This window comes from Cavia porcellus, unplaced genomic scaffold (assembly GCF_034190915.1).
Source record: "Cavia porcellus strain 051 isolate PalLab524CR breed Dunkin Hartley unplaced genomic scaffold, mCavPor4.1 scaffold_10, whole genome shotgun sequence".
Classification (NCBI taxonomy): domain Eukaryota; kingdom Metazoa; phylum Chordata; class Mammalia; order Rodentia; family Caviidae; genus Cavia; species Cavia porcellus.
The window spans coordinates 37,020,508-37,047,172 of NW_026947493.1; the positions used below are offsets into that span (position 1 = coordinate 37,020,508).

At 46.3% G+C, this 26,665-nt stretch overlaps 1 protein-coding gene across 7 annotated transcripts in view; it reads right to left on the reverse strand.

Moving 5' to 3' along the window:
• Nucleotides 1-26,665, reverse strand: part of Arhgef3 (Rho guanine nucleotide exchange factor 3) — a 277,874-nt gene that overhangs the window by 54,251 nt on the left and 196,958 nt on the right. Inside the window, exon 1 of one of the 7 annotated variants that reach the window (XM_003480092.5) lies at nucleotides 15,641-15,905. The exons of 5 other annotated variants lie outside the window; for them this stretch is intronic. In XM_003480092.5, coding sequence (XP_003480140.1) covers nucleotides 15,641-15,736 — 96 coding nt within the window. In that variant the 5' untranslated portion in view covers nucleotides 15,737-15,905. Of the gene's footprint in view, nucleotides 1-15,640; nucleotides 16,162-26,665 lie in introns of those variants that run through there. One more of the 7 variants, XM_063257328.1, reaches the window with a different exon arrangement.

Sequence of the window (26,665 nt, forward strand, 5' to 3'; positions counted from 1 at the left end):
GCCAACAAGGAACCTGGAGGTGGTAGTCGTGGCCTAGTCATAGCCACAGCACCCTAAGAGAGGTCTCTGTGGCTCTGGAGTTTCTCGGTCACTTCCTACTGACTTCTTAGAAACCTGTGGGTGGGACATAAACTTCTCCTTTATTTATCTCTGCCACAGGGACATCCGGGCTCTTCTATGGGCTAGGCTGGCAGGTCAAGGGTACCACTGGGGATCCCTCTCCACTTCAGGACTCAGGAAGCTGATGTGTACAGACTTCAGGGGTACTTTCAGAATATGCTCTGGGTTTGCTCAAGGTTTAGGAATGAATTGAGAGCCTCTGCAACGTCGGTAACCTTCTTATCACCGTGGCCCAGAGAATGTGCCAATTCAGTGCATAGGCTCTAAGGATAAACTAGCCAGCCTTTTGGCCAAAGACCAGTACCCTGTGACCTGGAGCCAACAATGTAAGCAGGACAGGCATGGCTCCCTTCGCTGCACGATGGGGATGACTCTCCTACCTCTTTGGTGTTTCTGGGAGACTCACGAGACTGTAGGTGCAATGTGCTTAGCACAAGCATGCTCACAGGGAGCCCCTACAAACACCCAAGCACTGCCCTTATTTCTCACGGCCTGCTCTGCTGCCCACCTCGACTCCTCGCAACAATGGATTGAGCCTTAGGTTTGCCAACTGACTTGCCGCAATCACACCAGGGACACACTCTGGCCACTGAGGCAGTGTGTTCTGATTCCATATCCCGCCTCCCCTGTGGCTTTATCACCTATTTAGTTAAGCTCTGGCTGGATAATGCAAAACTGGGAGGGGTTTGGCAGGATCCAAGGCTGTGACAGAACAGAGGAAGATCTCCAAAGCACCAAAATCTCAAGATAAGAACCTGAGCCACTAGATGGGTCTCGAGGTCTGCATGAAAGCCCATTCTACCCCAAACACACACTGCGAGGTACGGGCCAGAAAAGCTACTCTGCAGTCTTTCAGACCCCAATATTGTCTGGAATTAGGCGGTGACAGACACGGTGGGCATTCAGCTCCTGCCAGATGTACAAGGGAAAATTCTTCCAAGAATAACATGCTGCCTTTGGCTTCCAGAATCTTCCACATGTCCTCTCCTTCATCCACCTGTCATCTTTTAAAACTCAGCACTATCTTTGCTTCTCAGAAGAGGAAAAAGAAGTACAGAGATGAAAAAGAATGTGCAGGTCTCAATCTCAAATGTCCCAAAGAAATGACAGAGTGTTCTGGCTGCACCTGTGACAATCAAATACCTCTCAGGCAAGCTCAGTAGACCTAAAGTCAGGTCTGCCATCAGAGTGAAGGGGAGGCACAGACCACGGCCCCTGTTTGGCTCCTGGGTGAAATGCAGTACCTGACGAAGGCACAACTGGGCCAGGGCACCCAGGAGAGACAGACTCCCTTCTGCTGCCCCAATCAGTTTCCGTTTTTGATAAGAACAATGATTTTGAGCACAAAAGCCTTGGAGCACGTGACCTCCCAGGAGAAACACATTTGCAGGGCTTGCCGGTTGTCCTCCGCTGTCCTTGCTAGTCCAACATACCCCCAGATGCTGGCCTGTGCGTGTCCCCAAATGTGCCCACACTCAGAACCATGGGCAGTCTGTTCCCAGCTGAGAACAAAACATGCCCAAATCTATCAGTTACTTGAAACAGAAAAGACCACCAAACAACCACATGGGATTGACTGAATTGGCATTAAAGTTTTTTAATACATTTAAACTTTCCTGGTTTTCGTGTTCAGCTGACATTCTGCCCCCACTGAGCAATGTGTGCAGAAAAACCAGGCAGCCATGAGGCAGGGAACCTCCAAGGGTCTTATGTGGTCCTTCTGTGGTTCCCTCCACCCAAAAGAACAGATAATTAGCTTCAAAATATTATTTCTCAGGGTGGGTACTAAACACTCGAGCAGAACACAGGACTGACTTTTCTTGTTGAAACAATTTTCATTCTGTAGCACATTTTTAATGACAGGAATTAAAAACTGTCCTGTAGCCACAGACTTTCCAGCAGTTCACAGCAACTCTAGTTCTCACTGTGGTCCATTTGTGACTATGGAACAACTGTTAGTGCTATTTCTCATTCTCAGCAATTAAGATGCAAGTGATGTATCTTTATCTACCACTGATTAAAATTCAGAAGCTTATGAATTGAAAAAGGTAGCACGTTACGAAGAAGGCTGGGGTTGAAGGGCTGAGCTCTGCTGCCCACACAATGTTCACTCACAAGGTGATAACCAGGAAGCGGTCCGTCAATGGCAGTGGGCCTAAAATAGAGGTGAGCACAGATGTGCGATCTGGGGAGTCGTCTTAAATACGGGGTGCCAGTAAAAGGCTCCAGAAGAAACAAGGCCGGTTTGGCTGAAGGTGTTAGATAGAGGGGAGGTACATTGGTCAGTTTTCTCACTGCTGGGGTAACACCTGAGACCCACAATGTGAAGAAGACAAGGTTGAGTTTAGCTCACTGTCTCAGAGGATTTTCACTCATGCTGGCTCCCAGGCAAAAATACCACGGTGGAAGGGCACGAAGGAGGAAGGCTACTCAACTCAGCATCTGGGAATCAAGAGCACAGGAAGAGCCAGGCACAGTGTCACAAATCCATAATCTCAGCACCAGGGAGGCTGAGGCAGGAGGAATGCCAGGAATGCCAGGCCAGCTGGGCTACATACTCAGTACAAGGTCAGCCTAAACTGCATATATAACGAGACTGGAAACTCCCCAAGGTCATGCCTCATACCCATCCAAACACACCCAGAAGTGTACCTTATTAACCCACTAGGTGCCTCCCAAGCCAAGTGAGTACACACGATTAAGCATCACAGGAAGGCTCCCCAGAGGACTGCTGATATCTTGCCTGGCAGAAGCTTCCCTGTGAAACTTTCCGAGTACCCCAGATGGCAAAGGGTGGTGAAGGCTCATTTATGGGCCAGGCCTTCCTTCCGCCCCAGGATTTAGGGGTCGGGAAGGGGCTCACCGGAGTTTGCGAAGCAGGACTGCGCCATGGCTGCAGGGCCCAGCCAGCTCTGCAAAGCCTCAGGGGACTGTTGTTAATTAACCTGCACGCTGCCAGGGTCCCAGGCTACTCACGGACCTGGTGCTTTTCTACAAACAGAGAAGTTGCCCACAACTGACCCCAGTGTGACTCTTTCTGGCACCCTGTGGAAACAACAGAGACCCCTAAAGGGAGGGCAGGCACTGAGAGCCGTGGTGTCAGCCACCATTGTCCCAGGCAGATGCCGCCATACCACTCTTACCCATTCCACACCGCGGCACCACCTCCCTGTTTCCTGGAAGAGGAAGCAGCTGCTTGGAGATGGGAACCAACATGTGCCAAGTCGTACCTCGTAATTAATTGGCAAAGCGGAAGTCTAAGTTCAAAGCTACCTACTTACAGGCCTCCCCTCCTACCCCACACTGGCTTTCCAAGGTACACAATGTCCTCTCATGCTAACACAATGATCAGACAGTGGCACCTTTGTGCCAGGCTGTGCTTTCTGTGTGTTCTTTTCTGGACTTCTCTTAAACTAGTGCCATTCACAAAGCAGCCAATTGACTGGAGTTATGTTAGTCCACACCTATAATCCCAACACTCAAGAGGCTGAGGCAGAAAAATCATCATGGGTTTGAGGCCACCTGGGCTACACAGCCAGTTCAAAACCCAACCCAAAACCCAACCCCTTTACAAAACCCAACCCAACTCAACCACCACAAAGCTAGCAGCTGAGACTCACAGTGATTAAAAACCTACCCAAGGTCACAATCCAGGCCTGAACACAAGGGTACTATTCAACAAGGCCACAGTGCTGTTAGTAAGCAGGTGGGAACCCTGAAGGAAACAAACACTAAGGGCAGAAGAGAAGTGGAGACCACGAGAGGAAGTGGCAAAGTAGAAACTGCTCGTTCTGCATTCGAGCCCTGTCTCTCTGGGGAGCCTACTCTCCTCCCTTGGCATCTCAGGGAGCCCAGCCAGGGACACAGGGGTCCTGCTGGAGTCCCTGTTTTCTAAGGGCACACCTGGAGACCTGAGTGGCATCAGGGCTTCACAATGGATGCTACCTACTGATACATTCCAGGCCCCCAAGCTCCCCAGTGAGACCCTGCTTCCCTGCCTCTTTTATGGGGGCTGACAGGCACTAATGGCAGTTTTGCTAATGACTCAGTCAGACTGAAGTCTAAGTTCCTAGAGGGCAGGCAGCCCACCTTTGGTTCCTTAAACATGGGAGTAAATAACGTGCACAATTGGGTCTCGGTGCTATCACTAACAACTGAAGGGCATACTTTTAGAGGCCCAACCATTCACCAGCTTGTATCTGTCACATGGGGTTTCCCCCACTCTTCTTTCTGCTTTCTTTTTTAATAAGAGAAAGGTTTATTTGGCTCTGGGTTTCAGAGCATCAGTCTGTGACGGCTTGGCCCTGTACTTTGGCAGCAGTGTGTCAGGGCCAGAACACAGTGGAAGAAGCTGAACCACCTCAAGGTGTCCACAAAGCAGCTCCTCATATTTCCAACAAGGGACCTCTTTATAATTAAATTGCCTTGCTAATGAATAGGGCACGAAGCAGCCTAATCCATCTGCTTGTCTGGGGTCCGTGTCTGTGGCTGGCGCTTGGCTGAGGTGTCCAGTTGTGTGTCAGGTATGAGCTGCCCTATAGCAAGGGGGCTCTGTACATCTGTTAGAAACTATTCTGGCAGCACCTAGAAAACCACACACGATTTTTAAAACTTTTACCTGGCAGGAATGAATGTGAAACTTGACAGCATGCTTAAGAACATCTTTGCTAAAATTATAGAATGTCCGGTGCTAACTCCAATTTCTGGGAAACTAAGTGGCTATTTCTTAGAGCAGAACCTTTGACAGGCCACGGCTCATGTTCAGCGGATTTAAATCTCACTAGATGCTGCTACAACAGCAGATGATCTACAGAGCACTTGCACTGGGAAGTCTTTTCATATGCACTCTATCTTCATAATCTCCTTGGAAATTCTCATTTTACAGACGAGGAAACTGAGACTTAGGGAGTCAGTCTGGTTCAAAGTCTACTCAGTTCACCAGAAATCACGTGGGGATTTGAACTCAGCTCAGTCTGACCCTAACAACAAGTTCCTCTGCACCATGCTCTGGACCAAACTGAAATGGGATCTTGCCCAATCTTCCCCTGCAGGGAGAAGGGGAAGAGCAGGGGTGAAATGATATCTGCTTGAATGTTGGACAATGATGCTTTTTTTAAAAAAATGATTTGTGTTCTTAGGACAGGAATCTGGTTTTTCACTTGGCTAACATATAATGCAGAATCATTTGCTCTGACACATGAAAGTCACTTTTTATCCACCTGAAGCTCTTCATATTTGAAATCTGGATCCTATGTTCATTCAGTTTGGTTTGCAAGAGACTGTGTCCAAATGTGGGAATTTACTGCTATAAAGTTCCAGTCCCCAGAAAAGCCCTCACAGCATGCCTAGTGCAGTTTCCAAATTGTAGGTACCAACGTGACTTTTTTTTTTTTGCCATATGTACAAATCACCAAAGCTATTGAGTACAATAGCTCTTTAAATTACTAATTTGTGACTGATGTAAACTTACAGAAATGATCTATTTCATTACCTTAAAAGGAAAACCACTCTCACCTGCTACAAACGGAAGCTGACTTTGACAAATGAACTCTGTCAAGCACTTGTTAGATATTCTTGCCTGCCTGAAGCTTGAGGCTAGACTTTAAGATGGGAAATTAGCAAGTGACTGAGTTAAAGTTACATACAGTACTACATCCAAACACAGATTTGGCCTAATCAGGAGGACAGGAAGAGGACTGAAAAGTGTCTCATCTTTGTATCACTTGAACTGTCACAAGTAAAATCCACATTCTGGGAAACAATGATCTAACGCAGTCTTTTCATTCCAAAGCAAAGACTGAGAAGCTGAGCCTGTATGTGTCCTGTCCCAAGCTAGTGTGTGTGTGCACACGTGTGTGCATGCGTGCCCGTGCACACTCTTCTGAAACTCAGCTTAGAGATCAATGCTGCAGTCAGGAGGTCTCCAAGGGAGCTCTTACTCCTTGCCACTGATGCTGGCATCAAGTACAGTCGCTGAGCCCCATACAGCCTGGACACAGAGCATTCAGAGAGAACAAGAGTCAGATGTTTTCTTCCTCTAAGTTCTCAGGTAAGTCACCATCCAAAAGCTGGGTGGAAGGAGGTAATGCTTCACTGTATCTAAGCAGCCAACACTTAAAACACTGCCAGTTTTTTCCTTTTCTGACAGTTCATTTCCTTTCTGCACAGTGGTTTCCATCCCCTTCTGCAAAATCACACCCCGAGGCACCCCAAAAAAGTCACCAGTCAGCAATGAGGGCTGACAAGGTCTGTAAAAATGAACCAACATTGCCCAGACCTAAAAGGATACTGATGACCCACACTCTCCTTCCTCTACCTGTGTGAAGTCAACAGTTAAGAACTGGCTGTGTGGCGGGCAGGTGGCTCAGAGAGGAAGCCTTGCTAACCGTGTGCGAGGCCTTGGGGTGTGGATGGGGGTGAGGGAATTGGGCAGGGCTGGAACTCAGTGGTAGAGCACTTGCTTAGCATGTGAGCTGGCTTGGATTCAAACCCTGCCCCCAGCACTGAAAAATCTCCAGTGACCTTTGGCTCTCTTTTCCATATCTGCCTGGGGTTATTCTTGACATACCTTGTCACTGAGGGAAGATAACACACACTGGCCTTGTGCTTTGGGCAGCCAGCAGCCAGGGAGAAGCTTTATCACCCAGCCCCCTTGGCTAGCACCCCCAGCTCCTCTCCTTCCACCTACCCACTGTCTTCTGTGGCTTCCTTTTCCAGGAACACTCCAGATTTCTAAACCTGACAACTGTGGCCAGTGCTAAGCACAGCACTTACCACTGTATATTTTCGTGCTTTTCACATGGACTGTTAGTATTACTGAACTCAGTCTGGCTGCCAACTTCTAGCAGTCTCTATGAAAGAGCACCCTTTGGGGAGCACTGTATTCTGCCCATATCATCTCTTCTGCAAACGTTACAGCTGCAAACCACAAGAAGTGTATGTCTATCCACTCCTGGTGGCCTTCATGTACTCTAACAGTGACGCTCATGGTATACAAAGCAAGACTTTGCTTGCAGTTGCATCTTCTGGAATGCAGGCCTAGGGCAAAGCCCAAAGGTGATGTCCCTCTGTGCGGTATTCTAGCTAACTTTATTGGGGTTCCCTCTGAACAACCTCCACATACACAGCAGCTTACAGTGGACCCCACTCAGGAACATGACCAGCTTGAGTCAACAATGTGGCATGCCAGAGAGATCCATTTGGGGCAAAGAAGGTTCCTCCACTTTGCCCTGGTTTCTAACCCTTCTGAATCTCAGCTTCTGGGGACAGTCCTTGCCTTACCCACCTCCCTCAGCTGGGGCTGGGTCCCAAGGAGCTAACACACATACAGTCTAAACACAGGCAGCACTGCCAGGAATACTGCTATTCATACTTTTCTACACCCATTATGTATACAAAAGCTTTAAATTGGTTCATACACCATCTATCTGTTCATATTAATTTCTCAACTATTTTTCCCCTTTCCAGGGTTACCAGGATATCTGTTTGCTAGTTGGTAATTACTGCCAATGATGCCACCACCAGTCCCTGTGCCAGAAGCCATGATACACGGGACTATTCTGCTAGTGCTCTATTGCTGGACAAAAATGTTGCTGATTTTCAGGCTATTATAAGTAAGTAGAAAAGAGCTGGGTATGGTAGTGTATACCTGTAATCCCAGTATTGGGGAAGCTGAAGCAGGAGGATCCCCATGAGTTTGAGGCCAACCTGGACTACATAGTGAGTCAAGATCAGCCTACATTATAAGGTAAGACCTTGTCCAAAAAACCAAGTAAGTAAGTAACTAAGCAGGAAAGGATGCTAGGGTGGAATCAGACAACTGGACTTCAAGCTCCAGCTATGCTATTTCCAGTTAGGTGATCCTGGAAAAATTGCTGAAACTCTCTGACACTTGGTTCCTTCATCTTTAAAATGAGAATAACCATATTTAGGTGAGTCAAAGAGTACAAAGGTTCTATGAAATCTATAAAATGCACACAAACAAAGCATAAGCACTACTGCATATGAACAACCCTGGACACAGTTTTTCTCCCCTGTGAACTCTGCTATGGCTTGTATCTAATTTGCCCCCAAGCCTCATGCAGGCATAGGTGAGTTTTCAGAGGTGGCTGCAGGTAGGGCAATGATGCTGGGATCAAGGGCGTGTGATTACTAACTCAGTCCACTGACTGGTTGGCACAGTTCTGGGAAAAGGTAATGGGAAGGCCCACCCTGAGTATGAGTGGAGGGAGCCTGGATATGCATACAAGTAGGTGCATTATTTTTATCTACATTTCTATTATATCTATAAAATAACTACACCATTAGGGGCTGGGGATTTAGCTCAGCAGCATAAGGGCCTGCCTTGCAAGCAGGCAGTCGTGAGTTCAATCCCCGGTACCAATAAAAAAGAAAAAAGAAAAAAAGGCAAAAAAAAACAAACAAAACAAAACAAAACCTGCACCATTAATTATGAATTAGCATCTTATTATTTGTTTTTTTTCCCTTACTATAAATCTTACTACAATGAACATTTTAAATAATCATTGCTTCTATGGTCCCTTGAATGTGAAGAGCTTATTATGGCCTTTTGCCCATTTACCCATAGAGACCATGGAATACTCTTTTGTGTCTGCATACTTAGATGACAAAGATATTAATGTTATGTTTATTTTATTTTGGATTTTTTGAGACAGGGTCTCACTATATACTCCAGGCTGGCCTTTAACTCACTGTGTAACCCAGGTTGGCCTTAAGCTCACAGCGATCCTCCTGCTTCAGCCTCCCAGGTGTTAGGAATACAGGCATGTACCACCATGCCTAGTTCGTGTATCTTTATTTGAAAATATTTCTCAATGTATTAGTCTACTTATCTTGTCTAAGAAAGCGTATTAAACATAATGGAAATCTTGTCTGTTGAACAGCAGTACACAGTGTCTCTGGGATGATCAGGACTGATGATTTCCAGACACACCGAGCATGTTCGAAAGAAACAGGCTAAGAGAACAAGAAAGAGCACTGTGTTATATAGCAAAGTTGGAGGAACTGGGACTGTGCGGGCAGGAGAAGGAAAGCAGTCGGGGTGGGGGAAGTGTAAGTTTGTAGGCTGGGCAAGATGGGAAGGGAGACAGCCGTCTTCAGGGGATAACACAGGAAAAAGTACTCCTCCATAATACACAGGTCTAGAAAGCAACATTACCATTAGAACGGATTTTTCCATGATCCATACTGGACAGAGAGGGTATGGGGCCTAAGAAGGTTACCAGTCCTCTGCCCCTGGAGGTTTTTAAGTAGAGGGCCCAGTGTAGCCAGCAGCTGGGTAAGAACAGGGGGCCTGTTTTCAACAGACCGCACCCACTCTGAGGTCCTCTGATGCAAGGACGCTGGGTCACTTCCTGAGGGCTGTTTCATAAATCCCTGGGGAAAATGGTCTGTTTTGCTATCCCATTCCTCTTCATCCTAAGAGTGGGGTGGCAGGGATGGGGGGCTGTGTGTGTGTTACTGTTAACGCTTCTGGTTCTGCTCCAATTAATTGAAGCTTACTAATAATTAGGGCTGCTTTCTCACAAAAGGACACAATGCTCCAAACACAGAAGGTCCTGGCACCAGTATTTCTAAGACTTAGGCAGTTCTGATTAACTGCAATATAACCTTTTCTGAGGTAGTAACTGAAGTCAGTTTAGTGACAGACAGATAGATAGACAGACAGATCTAAGAAACCACTGGCTTACATTCCTAACAGACCCTTAACAGACACAAAAAAATAAATGGCAATGTGAGTGAAGCAGTCTCTCCATTCTGTATGTGATCTCTACCTATTACCAGTGCTGTTAAGACTACGCAAAGTAACCACACATATATCTCATAGATGCAGCTCTTCCAGATACATACCACTAGCAATTACATTGCATAAGGCTTTGAAAAATTAGGATATGATCAATAACTTATTTTCACACAGCAGTCATAAAAACAGTAGCCACTGGCTCAGGATTTCAGAGGCAATCACAAGAATGTCTAAAAAAAAATGACACAGTTTGCAAATACCCAGATGGTAGCTGGACCTTCCAGTTACTGGTTTACATGGAAGGCTGGTGGCTCTCACAGATAAGCAAAATGAGTAATAGGAAGAACCTCCTGTGTCACCTCCAGAGAGCTGAGCAGGCAGAGCAGACAGCAGAACCGTCGAAGATCAGTTCCTTGGTCTTGAGAAACACAAAACGGAAATTATCAAAACCCTCTCAAACAGGAACCAGCAAACCCCATTCCTGTAGGTCACAGCTGTTCTATGAAATGGGCTATCAGAACCACTGCCTGCCAGGCGCGGTGGCTCGCATTTGTAATCTGAGCACTTTGCAGATTCAGACAGGAGGATCACCTTGAGTTCAAATCCAGCAAAGGCCACATAAGCAAGTTCAAGGTCAGCCTACACTACACAGAGAGGCTCTGTCTTAAAAACAAACAAACAAACTAATGATGGGATTCACTACTCAGACACTAAGGAAAAACGAGTCTTTGATACCAGGCAGTTGGCTTGGGCAGGGGGGGTTCATCCTACATGTGATACATGGTATCACCAGTGACTGAGTCACCCAAAGGCAACGTGATGTGGTTAGGAAAATACAGATTTCAGGGTCAGATGGGGTTGTGAGTCTTAGCTTCTCCACCCAATAGTTCAACCATCCTGGGATACCACCGAGCCTCAGATTCTTCTACAAAACATAGAACAACAGCATTACAGGTTTGCTGTGAAAATGATTAAAGTAAAGGTCTTAATAAAGCCCCTAATGCACTGATACGTATACAACATTTAGGGAATTAGGATGGTGATTGTGATGCTTCTTAAAACCACTGCAGAGATGACTTTTTGTGGAGGTTTTAATGATGACGATTTTTTATTTGTTTTTAGTAGTGGTTACTGAAACTTGGTTTTCTGCACTGAGCTACATCCCAGCCTTTTTTCTTTTTTTCCTTTAAGATTTTCACCGAATTGCTAAGGTTGAAATCAAACCTGGGACCCTCCTGCTTCAGCCTGTGAGAGTGCTGGGATTAAAGGCATGTGCCACTGTACCCAGCACAATGATAATATTACTGAGGACTTTCAAGATACCAGGAACTACACTAAGCATTGCACACAAATCATCTCCTGTGATCCTTACTATAGCCCTAGGAGATAGAATTATTATCATGTCCATTTTACCACTAAAAAGGCTGAGCCCTGGAGAGACAGCGGCTTGCCCAAGGCCACACCACTGGAGATAGAGATGATTTTGAGAGGCCAGGCATCTTAATCCATCGTCCATGTCCTGAACAGTCTTAAAAGTCAGCATGGGCAAAGTCAAATATTTTAACAGGCCTAGTCGGGTGCATCCCAGAGGTCTTCCAACCAAACAAGCCTCAAAATGATGGTCCCGTGATCACAACCAGATCCTATCAGTAAGTAAGGGCCTTGTGCTGGGTAACAGCATGTCGGTCTCCACTCAGTCAGCTCTCTGAGGTCGCAAGATTCTGAAGAAATCTAGGACTCTAACTATAAGAATTCCTTATGACCGTAGTATTTCCACGGAATTGGTCATACATACTGACAGTTCAATAGCATATGATGCAGATCCCCAGAAAATAAATGACTGGAAAGCAGGAACCCCGTAGGTCTCTAGCTGCCGTTCAAGCAGCACAGACCCAGGTGCATATGGCTGTCAAATATGTGTGTTGACCTATGAGCCACGAATTGCAGCAAGAACATACAGTTCACCTCACCCTTTAGCTAAGGCTTAAAAGGTTCCTTCTCAATTATATGTCCAAGATTATATATTTAAAATATAACATTTAAAAAACTTTTATGTATTTTTTTTTGTCTTTTTCATTTTTATCAGTACCGGGGATTGAACTCACGACCACCTGCTCGCAAGGCAGGTGCTTATGCCGCTGAGCTAAATCCCCAGCCGCCACTTTTATGTATTTTTTAAGTCTTGTATTCCCCCATTTTTTTAAGGGATCCTGGTATTGAATGTTGGACTAAATCTTTCAGGAAATCTGGCATTAGATCTTGGCTCCAGCTTCTTATACTCTTTTGTTTATTTCTGCAAGTTATCTCTCTTCAGAGTTCTTATTCATGAAGTGGGGAGAATAATGCATGCTTTATGTTAACCTTATAATGTGGCTGGGGTTTCACTAGATACAGGCAGATTTAAACAAGGGGTAGAATCCTGTTATTTCTAGATGCATGGCAGTATTCCCAGGCCATGGCAAAATCATAATCTGTACCTCTGAGACCCATAGCAATACTCAGCTATTCTGGGCATCTGGTTTAGGTGCTGCAAACATTTTTGGTTTTTTTTTTTTTTTTTTTTTTTTTTTTTTTTTTTTTTTTTTTTTTTGAGATGAGATCTCACTTTGTAGTTCAGGCTGGCCTTTAATTCACTATGTTAAAAAAAAAATTCACTAGTAGCCCAGGCTGACCTTAGATTTGAGCTGATCTTCCTGCCTCAGCCTCCTGAGTGCTGGAATTATATATGTGCTCCACCAACCCAGGCTGTGCTACAACCACCAAGACACAAAAGTGATACAGACACCACCCCCAAGTTAGGCCTGATGCTGACCAACATCTAAGATGATGGACCTAAAAATCTAAAGTAAATTCTCTACCACCCTATCAGATTTTAAGGATAGGTTGATAGAAATAACAGAAATGGCTATTTTTATTAAAAATGAAATGAAACTAAAATTCTTAAAAGTTTCTACTCAGGCTGTCTTCCTTGGCTGAAGTGTCATCTCACTTGAGCCTCTGTTTAAAGCAAACTCACTATGGCCTAAAGCTTTCTTCCAGTGCAATGACCAGACGTTGGGTCAGCACGTCTAACGTGGCTTTCTGGCTTGGTAGTCGTGACTACCAGTCAGTATGAACACAGCAACCTCGAGAAGCTGCCACAGCGATCAGAAGAGAGGCAGTGAACACCACTCTCATTGTTCCATGTTCTTGTGAAAATCCAGAACTAAGCTTCTTAGTCCTTATAGTTTATGATTAGAGCCGGAAGGATCTAGCTGGTTATGGGTATTAAAATTAGATATTTGCGAACCAACTCATACACCCATGTCATGAGAAATGACAGATTAAGAAGCAGTATTACATTAACAGACATGGAATATCAGACCACAATATCATAATCCACGTAGAACATTTTTAAAAATTTAAACAGAACCTTTAAAGAAGCAAATTTAAATTTAAACATATATCTTTTTTTTCCTTTTACTGGAAAATACCCCTGACATGAAAAAAACCCTGCAAAATGTTTAAAGGAAATTTCAAGTAGAAATTTTTTTGCTTTCATGAGAACTTTATTTTTCTTAAGCACATCAGCACCTGCTTCCAGGGTCCTTTCTCTGAGTGGCCTTCTCCAGCACACTCATTGGGACCCAGGGACCACTGAGGATGGCCTCTGCCGCACCATGCTGGGTGCCCTCCTCCTGGGCTAATGGGAAGGCAAGGCTACCGAGCACACACGGGGCACAAGTGCCTCTGAAGGGCAATGAACCCCTCTGTCCTGCAAAGGCCTTTGGCTGCGCATTTTTCTTTCTATTACTGCCATGTTCTTTCCACAAAGAACCAATCTTTGAAAATACTTTTAGGGGAATTAATAGTCAATGTGTACACTATAAAGTGTTTTAGAATCATGATTTTCAATAAGACAAGTGAAAGCTGCTTTTTACACATTTACGAATACTGATGACACCTACTGGTAGAAAATATATTCCACTTGACTACATGGGGAGCAGCTGGTCCTACAAAGTTGGTTGCTTTCTGTGCTGGCCACAAAACCAGAAATTCTACTTAGGTTTCTTTTTCCAACCTTGCCTGGCTCCATGACTTGGAAATGATTTACATCAAGTTAACACCACCAAGAGACACGTCCAACTCAAGGTGTATCAGCATACTTTTATTCTAGCTTTTAAAAATTCAATGGTGATGCCTGAAAAACATATTTACCAACTATTCCCCAAAATTCTTCATTCCTCATGCTTATTCTTCCATCAGGATATCCTTCATAAAAGGAAGGTAAGATGTTTTCCTGGACCTAGCCACCAGTGAAGCCAAATCAGTATGTGACATTTGATGCTAAGTTCTTTCCTGCATGTTTGTAAGCCACAGACATTTTTACTCTGTACATAATAATAATATTAAGCAAGTGAGGTTACCCAGTCCTTTAGCTAAACTCCTCAAAGACACAGTGATAGCACAGAGCTAGTTAGAAACAGTAGTTATTGTTGGCATTCTTTGCTTTGGTTCACTCCAGTTCACTGATTAAATTGATTATGCGTTTCTTCCTTCCAAGAGGAGTTTGAAGGGCACCGGCCTCACCACTCCTCCATTCCTTAATTAATGAAGTTGCACTGAAACACCACCACATCCACTCTAAGCCTCAGCAACCTGAATCCTATGTAGGTGCCATCCTGTTCACATTTTAAAAATCTCCAAGTGCCACTAGGACCACAACACCTCCACAGCGTCTGGGAACAAAAACTGAACATACTCAACTAAACTGAGGTATGGAGTCCACCGAAAAGTTTTGTGCTCATTTTGCAGAAAGTCCAACCACTGCCCAGAGTCCTACTGGCTCGGACCAACACTTGTTAGAGGCAGCGACTCTTCGGTGCCTCCTTCGGAATATGCACAATTCAGAGCCAAGTGCACACGCTGCGCTGGTCCATGGGCAGTGGGTGAGTGAGTGGGTCCAAGGCAGATGCACACCGCCTCCACTTTCCCCAACTGTGTGGTTCTGTTCTCATGGTGGGGACGGTGGCTAGCAGAGAGCTCCATGATACCCCAACAGCCGCAAGGATCTGTGTGATCTTGGGTTCCATCTACTTGGCCTCAGCAAAGCTGTGTTCTAGTGAAAGCAACTGCTTCGCTGAGAATCCAAGAAAGGAGAAAGTAAGGGATGCTTTGGTCGCCAGTTGAACCAGACTTTAAGGTCAGTGAGCCATTTGCCAGAGAAACAACAGGAAGAAGGAAACACACGCGGGCGAGGACTCCTACACATTACACCCCAAGGCGCAAGCAAGCTCCCAGGAAGGGAAGCGTTCCAAGGCAGCTTCCTATGCACGGAGGCGCTTAGTTCATCTGCAGAAATTACTCAGCTCCAGCTCTCCGCTAAAGGACACACACACACACACACACACACACACACACACACACACACACACGCCACAGGTGACAGATGGAGGTGCTGTGCGATGTCCTTGCTGCCAAACAGCTGCAAGACCACATCTGAGAACCCCAGAACCCCTGTCTGTACTCCCATCCCTGGCAAGAGGGAGCCCCGGCTGGAAGGATAGCTCTTCTCCGGCATCTGATGCAGGAGGAAGAAGTCTACCTGCGGGCGTAGACCTGAGAGCTCTCGCACCCGAGCGGCAGGGCGTCCCTGTTGACCCCTGGAGAACGCAAGGCAGGGCAAGGGCGACCGAGACAGCGGCGGCGAGGGAGGCACAGCGCGCGGGACACCGGGGAGGAGGAGCGGGAGCCGGGCAGGGGGACGCAGCGCCCTACCTCGGCGTCCTTGGCCGGCGAGCTGGCCGGGGGCAGCTCCAGGCTGCAGTTTGCCCTCTTGACGCTGAGGTAGAACGGGTAATCCTTGGCCACCATGGCGGCAGCGGGCCTGCCCCCTGGGATGTCACCGCGGGCCCCCGGCGACTGCAGAGCTCCCAGGGGAGAGGCGGCCCAGCTCCACGGCGCGGCGGCGGCTGCAGCACGGAGCCGAGCCCGAGCGCGGCAGGTCCAGCGCGGGGCGGGCGGGCGGAGGCGGGGCCCGCCCAGCAGGGACGCGCACGGGGAGGCGCCAGGTGCCACCGCCCTCTGCTCCGGGGCGAGCTGTGGCGGAGGGCGGAGAGAGGGAGCCGGCACAGCCGCGTGGGGAGCCCCGCCGGGAGAGTTTGTGGCGTTCTGAATGCGCACGTTAAAAGAGGGGCTGTTCTAGCCTTACTCCCAGGCCAGTCTCTGTTTTTTTTAATTTGTTTTTTAAAACAAGGTGTCGCTGTGAGGTTTACTAAGTAGGCCAGGCTGGCCTCAAACTCTCAGTAGTCCTCCTGCCTCAGCCTCCCCAGTGCTGGCATTATACGTGTGGAGGTGTGAGCACCCCGGGCCAAAAGTTTTTTTTTTTTTTTTTTTTTTTTTTTTTTTCTTCCTAAAGAACATCGCCGGAGTAAAAACAGTACAAACTGTAAAAATGCAACCGATTTGAAACGTGCAGTTCGCGAGGTTCCATCAAAAGTAAACACTATGGTAACTACCTCCGCAATCGGAATAAAAAACATTTCCACCACCTGCAGAATCCCCCCCAATCCCCCACCCGTCAACTCTGCAAGAAACGAAACAAAAACCCAAAAAACCCCACCAGGCAGGGGCAAGGGCTCAGAACGGCAACTGGACAGGAGTTTGCTTTTAATCTTAAGACCGCGCAGTATCCATAGCTCTACTGTGCTTCCGGGCGTTCTTTCTGAAGAAACACTGACGCTGTAAATGCCCACAGCTGCTTGTCTCAGCCCTGTCTAGTGGTAGAAAAATCAAGACTGGAAACAACTAGAGTGCTTCAATCAACTTTCCTCACGATGGAATACCACGCAGGGAAAAGGGGATGGACTTGTGGGTGAGGCATGGAAAGACGCCAATGTATAGGGCACAGATGAAAAATAACTGAAGCAGCCCAAGGGCGTCGCCCAGTGCTGGAGCTTGGGTTCAGCAAGGGTGAGGCCCCAGGTTCAATCCCTAGCAACAAAATAGAAAACTGTAAGTGAGATAAGTGGGGACTGGGAACAGCTCTGGAGAGCAGAGTCAGGGCCTTCGTTCTGAGCTCCATCCTCAGGCCTTAATTTATTATTATTTATTCATTTACTCATTTGACACAGGGCCTCCCTAAACCATTAAATTGTCCAGGCTGAGCTTGAACTTGCCATCCTCCTGTCTCAGCCTCCCAAAGTGCTGGCTTAGCACAATGCCATTTGTTTAAAACCCAGCTAGAAAACAGTACCATAGATTTTTCTATAGAGACATATTTATAGGTAAACAGCATGAAATACTACTTGGAAAAAATCTACATTTTACACATTCCCTTGTAGCTTTGGAAAGCTACCTCGGATGAAAGGATATTAGAGGCAGTGGACAAAGGGGACTTTGAACTTAGAGTTAATACTTGTAATTTTTTTAATGGAAAGATGTATTTATGTATCACTTGGGAAATTAGAAATTTTTCTTTAAATATTAAAGTTATCCTCTTCAAGGTTGTCCTGTGATCTGTATGTTGAGTTTTTCCTCCCGTAAAAACGACAGTGGTGGTCTGGAAGACACTGATTCTTGTTTTACTTCTTGGGAGTGGAGGAGGGTCGTGAGGATGGAGAGACATCTATGCAGTCCTATTTCAGTGGTCTCTGCTTCCAGCTGAGGTCAGAACCCAACAATTCCTATTTTCCAGGCAGGAAACCTCGTAATACACAGCTCTTTCATCCCAGGTATCAAACCCCTGGCACGAATTCACACCTTTCCTGCCCTGCTGGTACCCAGGCACCTACGGAAGCAGGAAGACCTGTGCCAGCTGGCAGCCTGTACTGACCACATAGAGACGAATGAGCGTCAGCTGAGAGTGAAGACTGCGTCTCCTCAATGCAAAAGGTGAAGCTGGGAAGAAGTGTGGAGGGAAACGAGCACCTCAGAACCACGGGTCATAACTCCCAGGGATAACTCAAAACAGAGTAACCTTTTCAGCCTGAGCTGTGTGGACAAGGTGTGTGTATAAGGAGTAAACTTGTACCTTCCACACGCTTGACCAAGCCAGTAAAGCAAAGAATTCCATCTTCAAGGGCTGCTAACCAGAGTAGCCCGATTAACCAAGCAGCCAAAATGGGGCAAGGAGGCAGTGTGGCCATCCAGGCTCTGCCTAAGGTATCCAGAGGACTCCTTTTCTCTTCCTCTTCCTTTTCTTCCCACATCACAGATCCATCATCTCCACTAGAAGACACCGGCCACAAAGGGACAGACCGATCCCCGTGGAGCTCTCTGCGCCTAGTTCTCCAGCTAGAAAACATACCTACAGCACCTATGAAGGAGAAAGTGACCTGCAAACCCAGGACTGGGCTGCTCACGAGGTACACTCAGGCCTGAGCCAAGAGGGTGGCATGCCTCAAGTCAAGTGTCCTTATCAACAGGCCTCAGAAATGGAGGTGACTTTAACCCCAAGGTTAGATACAATCATCACAGAGCAAAGAATACTCATGCTGGTTGAAAAGGAGGCTGCCACATACGTGCTCTCTTTCACTCTGTTTTTCCTCCATTATTGAGGATAGAACCTAGGTGCTCATGAAGGCAAAGCAGCAATCTGCAATGGGACTGTCCTCCATAGGCCTGTTTGCTCTGAAACAGTGTTGTACTAGTCACCAGTGGCTCAGGCTGGGCTCAAATCCAGCCCTACAGCTTCAGCCTCCTAAGCAGCTGGGATTACAAGTGTGTACCAGTCTGTCCAGCTTGCATTTTCTCTTACAACACACACACAAAATGTTTTTTGTTTTTAAATTCTTACCTTCTTAAAAGATATTACAGCTGCGTCATGGACACATGTTTGTAATCCCAGCTCTCTGAAAGACGGATCACAAATTCAAACCCAGCCTGGGCTTTGTCCACGCAGGGTGATTCTGTCTGTGATGCATAAATGGACTGTCAACTGACTGGCTTGGCGATTTCCTGGGGGACTAGTAAAGCACTTCTGGGGGGTATGAGTGGGCCAGGGAGGTGTACTTGGGGCTTATGTCTGATCCCTTGCTCCTTCTTCTCTGGTACCATTTCCTTGCCCTGCTTATCTGATGCCATAAACTACTAAGCATCTTTGCTGTGCTGTGTCCTTCCACCATGTTTGTATTGGAGCCAACAAACCACAGGTTGAATTTTCTAAAACCATGAGCCAAATCAAACATCTCCTCCTTTAAACTGTAGGTGTCTACTGTATCTCAGGGATACATTGTCTCAAAATTTTTTAAAAAAAAGTTTGGTATTTTTAATTGCTTTTGAGTCAGGGTCTCACTGTGTAGCCCAGGCTGGCCTCAAACTGGCGGTGATCCTCATGCCTTGGCCTCGCCAGTGCTAATGTTACTTTCATAATAAAATGATTTTTAAAAGGTTGGAAGTGTAGTTTGTGGCTTAGTGTTAAGGGCATAGATTCAGTCTCCAGGAAAACACACACACACACACACACACACACACATACACACACACACACAGAATATTAGAATCAAGTCAAGCAAGGTCTATGCACCAGTAATCTCAGTACTCTGGGAGGCAAAGGTAGAAGGACCAAAAATTTGGTCCTTGCCTACGTAACTTAGTACTTTAGCAAAAGCCCTTTCTCTAAATTAATTAATTAATTAATTAATTAAATATTTTAAAAATTGGCAATGTAGCTCAGTACAAAGGCCCTGTTTTTTACCCTAGCATCACACAATACACATACACATAAACATCAATGAATATACATAGCAAATTTCCTACTTCTGGAGAGACAGACCAAGAAATAGATTGTTGATGACCCATAATGATTTATGCTGCAAAAGGGCATAAATTCCAAAATAAGTATCAAAGGCAAGATGAGCCTATCGAGTCCCCGTGGGTGGTCTGATTCTTCCAAGCTTCTGGTAGGCTGAATGCCTCACCACCCTGAATAGAATTCTGCTGTTTAAAAACATATATTTTTGGTACAAAAAAAGTCTGTAAACTCAGGCTGGTAATTTTGGGTCCATATAAACCATGTATGTGGTCCTAGGGATATTTAAAAAACTCTCAAGTGTATTTTTGACCTCATGCAATTTACACCTTGTGCCCAAACTTCAGAACTTCTTTCCTGTGAAACGTACAGCTCTACTATTAGCTGATTTGGGGTTGGGCAATCTGCCTGGAACTCTAACCAGGGATGTGTGTCACCCAGACTGGCAGAAACCAGGCTGCCTGGAAGAGGGTTCTCAAGCACATCCCTGGAGGCCAGAGTCACAGCTGAGAGGAGTTGGTCCAGCCCTGCACTGCTGCCAGCCAAATGCCCCGGAGCTCAGTGCTTCCATCCTGCTGTGTCTGAATGTATTTACGGGCTCAGGAACAACCCTAATAGGCTGCTTCATTCCAAGTGACTGCACAAAGTGCCTTTCAAAACTTGCCTTCGGCAGAACCAGTTACAATCCCATAAAACACCTCACAGCCAGGCAGGGCTGCAGGCTGCACAAGCCAGAGGCCTGCAGACTGGAATAAAAGAGTCTGTTCTGCGTTTCCAGGACAGGTGCCAAGCTCAGTGCTGTGGCCTCACCTGTGCTGAGAGGGTTCACGTGCGCTCTGCAAGCCCACTGCTGGCGATTAGCTCCTCTAGGACCAACTGATGACAGGAATGGCCAGGAGACATTCTGCCACACCTCAAGTTTTAGAGCTGTGATTACCAGCAGAGCAGGCCCAGCATGAGGCTAAATTTCAGATGCTTAAGAGACTGTGACAATCTTCTTAGCCCATGGGACAATGTTCTGCCCTATTAGCATTATACTTAATTCAAGGGTTGTTGTTGTAGTTGTCTTTTTGAGACAGGGCCTTCTTATGCAGTTTAGGCTGGTCTTGAACTCACTTTTCAGCCCAGGCTGGTTTTGAATTCATAATGATCCTCCCACCTTAGCCTCCCAAATGCTAGGATTATAGGTGTGCACCACCAAGCCCGGTGATTTTTTTCTTAAAAGATTGCTCATTCATTCATCCATCTATCTATACATCAATCCATTCATTCACCACATATGACTGAGTGCTTATTACAGATCTGATGCTTGACTTAGCTACCTTTCCCTTCTCCATTCATTTCTGAACCTCCCATGCAGACAGATATTTAATATATATCTGCTCCAGAAATATGGTCTATCATAAAAATGTGACTGTATTTAGCTACAATCTCTGCAGCAAGATATACATCTGAAGAAACTCAAGTGACAGTAGCTAGTCCCTTAAAGCCCAGCCTTCAAACATGTTACAGCACCAGCTGCTTGCCTGGCATCTGCAACCATCTCTTCTACTTGGTAATTTGACATAGCAACGTAAGTGTACACAGGTAGCCCAACACTTTCCCCCTCTGCTTCCACGGGTGACATTCCCAGTGATAACCAAGAGCTTTCTCTTCCTTTGACTTTTATTTTTATACCAGGAATCAATCTCATGACCTTGTGCTTGCCAGGCAGGTACTGTGCAAATGAGCTGTATTTTAGACTTGGTCCAAGGTGGGGCAGGGAAAACCTGAAGAAGATCTGGTAAGGGATTCTGAGATAGGAGGAATGTGGTTTCCTTGTAGACCAGTAAAAACTGCACAAATGGAGCACTGATGATATCTGTAATCAGACACTATTATTACTCTCCTTCAAGGATGTGACCAGTAGCTCCAGGATACCAATGACAAATAGCAGTATCTGTGTCATCTGGGCTCCATTTAAAAACCTGGCTTGACCCTGGGGGAGTTGGGGACAACATTTTCCCAGGCCACTTACAATGAAACTGATGGAGAAACTTTTTAAATCTATGTCCCTGGCCCCTACTTTGGATCAACTGATTTGGAATCTTCGGCAGTGGAGCCCAGAAATTTATATGTTACCAGTACTCACAAAAAGCATTGTTTCAGTAGTGCAGTACGCTGAATTACAGTGATCAACAACTTAGCTAATAAGCCTGCTTCTCCCTCCCCTCTTCTCTTCCCATCAGAAGCCCTGTGAGCGCAATCTGCGGGCCAGAGGTACTGGGGTCATCAGCTCAATGGTTGCAGCATGACATGAAGCCCATAACGGGCTTAGGAGCTGTTTATCTGTTCTTTCACACCAGCATGCAAGAGGGACCCTGTATGCCCAACAGCAGCTGCACACACATGGGTGTGTCAGGGATGCGGTGCAAACAGGCGAGTCCACAACTCCGGGTGAACTACTAACTAAGCCACCCACCAGGAAACGTGTTCTGACTCTTGGGACTGGATTTACAACCTGGTACCCAGAGCTCCAATTAAAACCAGGCTTATCTTCAGAGCCGGGGGCACAGCTGCATTTAAGTTTTTAAAAAATTAGCTGTAGAGAATGAAGTGAGGGCAGTTGGCTTGAGATGTTTACCTTAAAAAAAAAAAAAAAAAAAAAGACCTGAGGCTTGGGAGGAGACAGGGTGCAGGCAGAAGACCTTAATTACAGAACAAGTGGAACCAGCAGAAACAGGCTTGAACCCTGGCGAGTGCCTGTCTCATCTGGTGGGAACAGGAAGTGTCTGGTCTGGCTAAGGCAGAGCAGCCCCTTGGTTGACTAGTCCTCAGCGTGCGGAAGGCCCTGAGGGTGTTTTACACAGACACTCGAGGTGTGGGTTAACTGGAACTTAGTTTAAGTGGGACCTGGGTTAAGCACGGCTTTATCTGGATTTTTTCTCATCTCACATCCAAAACTAAGTTCAGTAAACACAATCCGCGTGAGCCGCCACTGCGATCAAACCAAAAGCCTTAGCACCAGAAGGCTGAACCAGTCTCTCGCCAGTCCCCAGTTCAGACTGGTTCATCAACCCTCGCCTACCCAGGGCAGCCTTCTGGTGGTTTGTCCAGCTACTCTCTCTCCTCCGGGGTCACCTGTGAGCCCCAGGCCAGGATGCACACTGAACACCTTTTCCCCAGCACGCGTCCCACCCATGCTGTTCCTTTGTCTCCACTGACTGAGCTACAGGAGACAGGGACCTCTTCTCATGTCAGCGCACACTGTGTAAGATGCAGGATCCACAGTTGTTGCAATAAAAACTAAATGGAAATGGGAGTAATCAGACCACACGTCACAGATGAGCCAAACCCAGAGAAAACTTCATGTAAGGAGGAGCCAAGATGGTTGGATGGAGATGGAGCCAAGAAGTCACATGCACAGTACCAGCAGGGGCTGCTGGGAATGTTGAAAGGCAGACACGGTCCTTAATTTCCAGCTTCTTAAAGGGCCTCAAACTCACAGATCCTGCTCTTGCCAAGTGCAGCTGTGGGAGCCCCCTCAGCACTGTGAGAGCTTCCAGCTCTACCCAGCTTTTCCACGTACCCAGCAACTGATGCTTAATTCCTTCTGTAGGTGTTCTGGTCTATTTTTCATTAGTACATATTTGCCATACATAGTACTAGTACTCACCTTCCCCATATAGAATTATGCTTGTATTTAATATATACTCTTCTTTTTTTCCCCATTCTCCTCCCTTCCCTTTAACGCTTCTTCCTCCCATTTACAGAAGCTTTGTTTCTGTACAGAAAGCTCCTGTAGATTTTTGATTCTAGGTTAAACTTTACCAAAAAAGGGCCAGGGGTTTAGCTCAGTGGCATATGCACCTGCCTGGCAAACCCAAGGTCATGAGTTCAATCCCTGGTACTAATAAAAAGTAAACTTTACCAAAAAAAAAAAATTCTCTTTGTTTCAGTTTGCCCTATTCCTCTAGTGCTATTTATATTAAAATTCTGTTCTCTTGAAGTGGACCTTGACTTGGGTAAGGTGGATTTTGCCTGATGTTTGTGCTTCACTATACATGATGCTAATATGATGTCTAAGTGAATGTGACATTATGGACTTGCCGTGCTTGTTTGGGGGAGGGGCCTTGCTGTGTTGCCCGGATTGACCTTGATCTCCTAGGTTCAAGCCAGCCTTCCATCTCAGCCTCCTGAGTAGACCAGCCCTTGATCTTTTTTTTTTTTTTGTCTTTTTCCTTTTTATCGGTACTGGGGATCGAACTCACAACTGCTTGCTTGCAAGGGAGGTGCTTATGCCGCTGAGCTAAATCCCCAGCCCGATCTGACATTTTTTAAGTGGTGCTGGGAATCAAACCCAGGTCCCTGCACAAGGCAAAAGTTCTGCCACTCAGACTTTTTGGGGGGATTTTTGAGGTAAAGTCTCACCGCACAGTTTGGCCTGGCCTTGAGCTCACTATGTCACCCAGACTGGCAGCTATCCAGCTATTTGCCTCAGCCTCTTGAGTCTTGGGATTATAGGTCTACTGGGCTGAAGCCTGAGCCACCACACCCAGCACGATGCAGTTTTTTATCCAAGGAAGCCAGAAAGGAGAAGGAAACTTCTCTGTTAGCCATTCCACCAAAGGAGCCACGCTTTGCCTCTCAGTCTTACAAGATGCCTTGGGCTCATCTGGCTTAGAGATGCTTCACAGTGCACCAAGCTCCTCTGCCAGTGAGTAGGAGGGGAGAAGGGAGGAAAGAGAATTAACATCGCAAGCCAACACCCATGTGGCTTCTTCCTTGAACTTTAATAACCCTGTACCGCCTGCAGGTTCAGAAAAACCAAATGCAATGGTAGGTACGTGGAGGATGGCTCTCGTGCCAGGAAAATGCAGTAAGACCTAACTAACTGCTAACAGGGTTAGCAGTGAATAAATGCCCTGGAGGAGCAAAACAGGCTTTAGCATCTTCAAAGTTGCCAGCCAGATGCTTGCAATGCTGGTGCATACGTTCACAGTGCACAACAGATAGGATCACATACTTGAAGATGAAATCATCTTCCCAGAGAAACAGGCACCGGGGAGGCTGGGTTTTATGATTTGGGGAGGAGGGCAACACAGTCTATTTTTCTTTGCCACAGCATGACCCGTCTTAATGTATGTCAGAGGCTTTCCACATGTGAGGCACACTGTCGAGAATATTTTAAGGGAAAAATGTTTAGCAGATTGCCTAGGTTACTGAAAGAATTATGGTCATCTCCTGGGTGGGGAGGGATCTAATTCTGTCCCCTGGAGTTACAGGAAAAATGTGAAAGTCTAACTCCTCTCTGGTGTCTTCTGCTTTACCTCAGAAGAGTTAAAGGAAATGTCTGTCATCAAAATTCAAAAGTATATATGAAAATGATCCTGGCAGGGCCCAAAAACCAAAGGGGTCAGCATTTTGCTTCAGTTTCCTGTTCATAAAACTTTATAAAAACAACCCACCCATTTAAAAAAAGTGCACAACAATGGCTCATGTTCTTTTCCTAGCGCTTGCCTCATGCCGCTGTAAAAGGAGGTGCCATCCGTCAGGCTTCCTGCGCTGAGCAGCACATCCCCTTCCTCCACCCTAACCCACCACCACCTGCCTGGCATCGCTCCTGAACCAGCTGCTTCTCTAGGGCACAAGCTCGGCACAGAAGTGCCACCAGTCTCCCTGTACTTGTCCCAGGCTGGAAGCTGGACGAATTGAGGTTACCATCCCAGAAATTAATTCTCACCTCCTAGAAGAGCTTTTAATAGAGAGGGTTAGGTTACAGAGTCACAAAGAGAGAGAAAAATGAAAAATAATAATAATTATGTTGCCTTGTGGCATTACTGTTTGTTTGCTTTTTGGTACTAAGAATTGAACTCAGGACCTTGAGCTTCCAAGGTAGGTGCTGTGCTCCTGAGCTATATCCCCAGGCCCGTTTGTTTGTTTTTTGAGACAGGATTTTGTTGTGTAGTTGAGGGTACAGACTGAGGCTGAGGCAGGAGGGTCACTAGTCAACCCCAGCCTGGGCAACTTAGGCAGACAAATAAATGAATGTCCCTAAAGGATGGAGGATGTAGTTTGGTGTAAAAGTACTGGGTTCAATCCTGAGTGCAAAAATACACACCCAGAGCAAAGATTAGATGCACATGAAATATTATCCTTCTTTTGTGTCATAATCAAAAATCAGTATTTCAGTATAGGCACCCCATACTTTGGAATGGGTCAGTATGGTACTGTTTCATGAGGATAAATCAGACAGTAAGCTCAGTTTGCTAGGCAGTGTACACGCATGAAGATTCTTCTAACATCAAACAGAAATGCACATGTGATGTTGAAACACAGAGAAGATCCATTATGAAAAAAGAAACACAGACGGAAGATGAAGATGAGACTACAGACAGGAAGGACCTGGCCTAAAATATACCACTGCTGCTTAAAAATAGGTACTTGGCTGTGTAGGGTCTGTGTTATCTACACAGCAACACTTGCTTCCTACCCTGTCTTCTTCCCACAGGCCTGTGGTGACCATGACAGCCACCCCCAAAGGACCCGCTCCTGCCGCCTGGAGGGTTTTCCCTGTCATGACTTCTGCGCTGCCCTTTAGGGGTGGGCGGCTCACACCCATGGGGGTGACTGTGACCAGTGCTGCTTGGGATGTGACACAGGTGGCTGCTGGCACGGGATGCGGGACCCCACGGGCTCTGTGCAGAACTCCCTACCAGAGCCAAACTCCTGATGTGAAATACTGACCTCAATGTTGCACATTTACAAAAATCAGAACTAAAAAACATTGCAGCAACTTCTAAACAGTGCCTTACAAATGAGAAATGGAGCTAGAATGGCTAGATAAATCAGAAGCTTTATTATTCTTTAATATTTATTTCCTCACAGGACAAGAACCACGACTCCCTTGTTCAGGGCTGCTTCTCTGGTGCCCAGATGTGTCTGGCAAGTGACAAGACTTCAATGCATGATGTGACAGCTGCTTAGGGGTCTGCTATCTGCCAGGCACTATTCTTTGACTTTATATGATACAGCTCACGTAATTCATTTTTTTGTCTAAAGGTCCTTTGTAG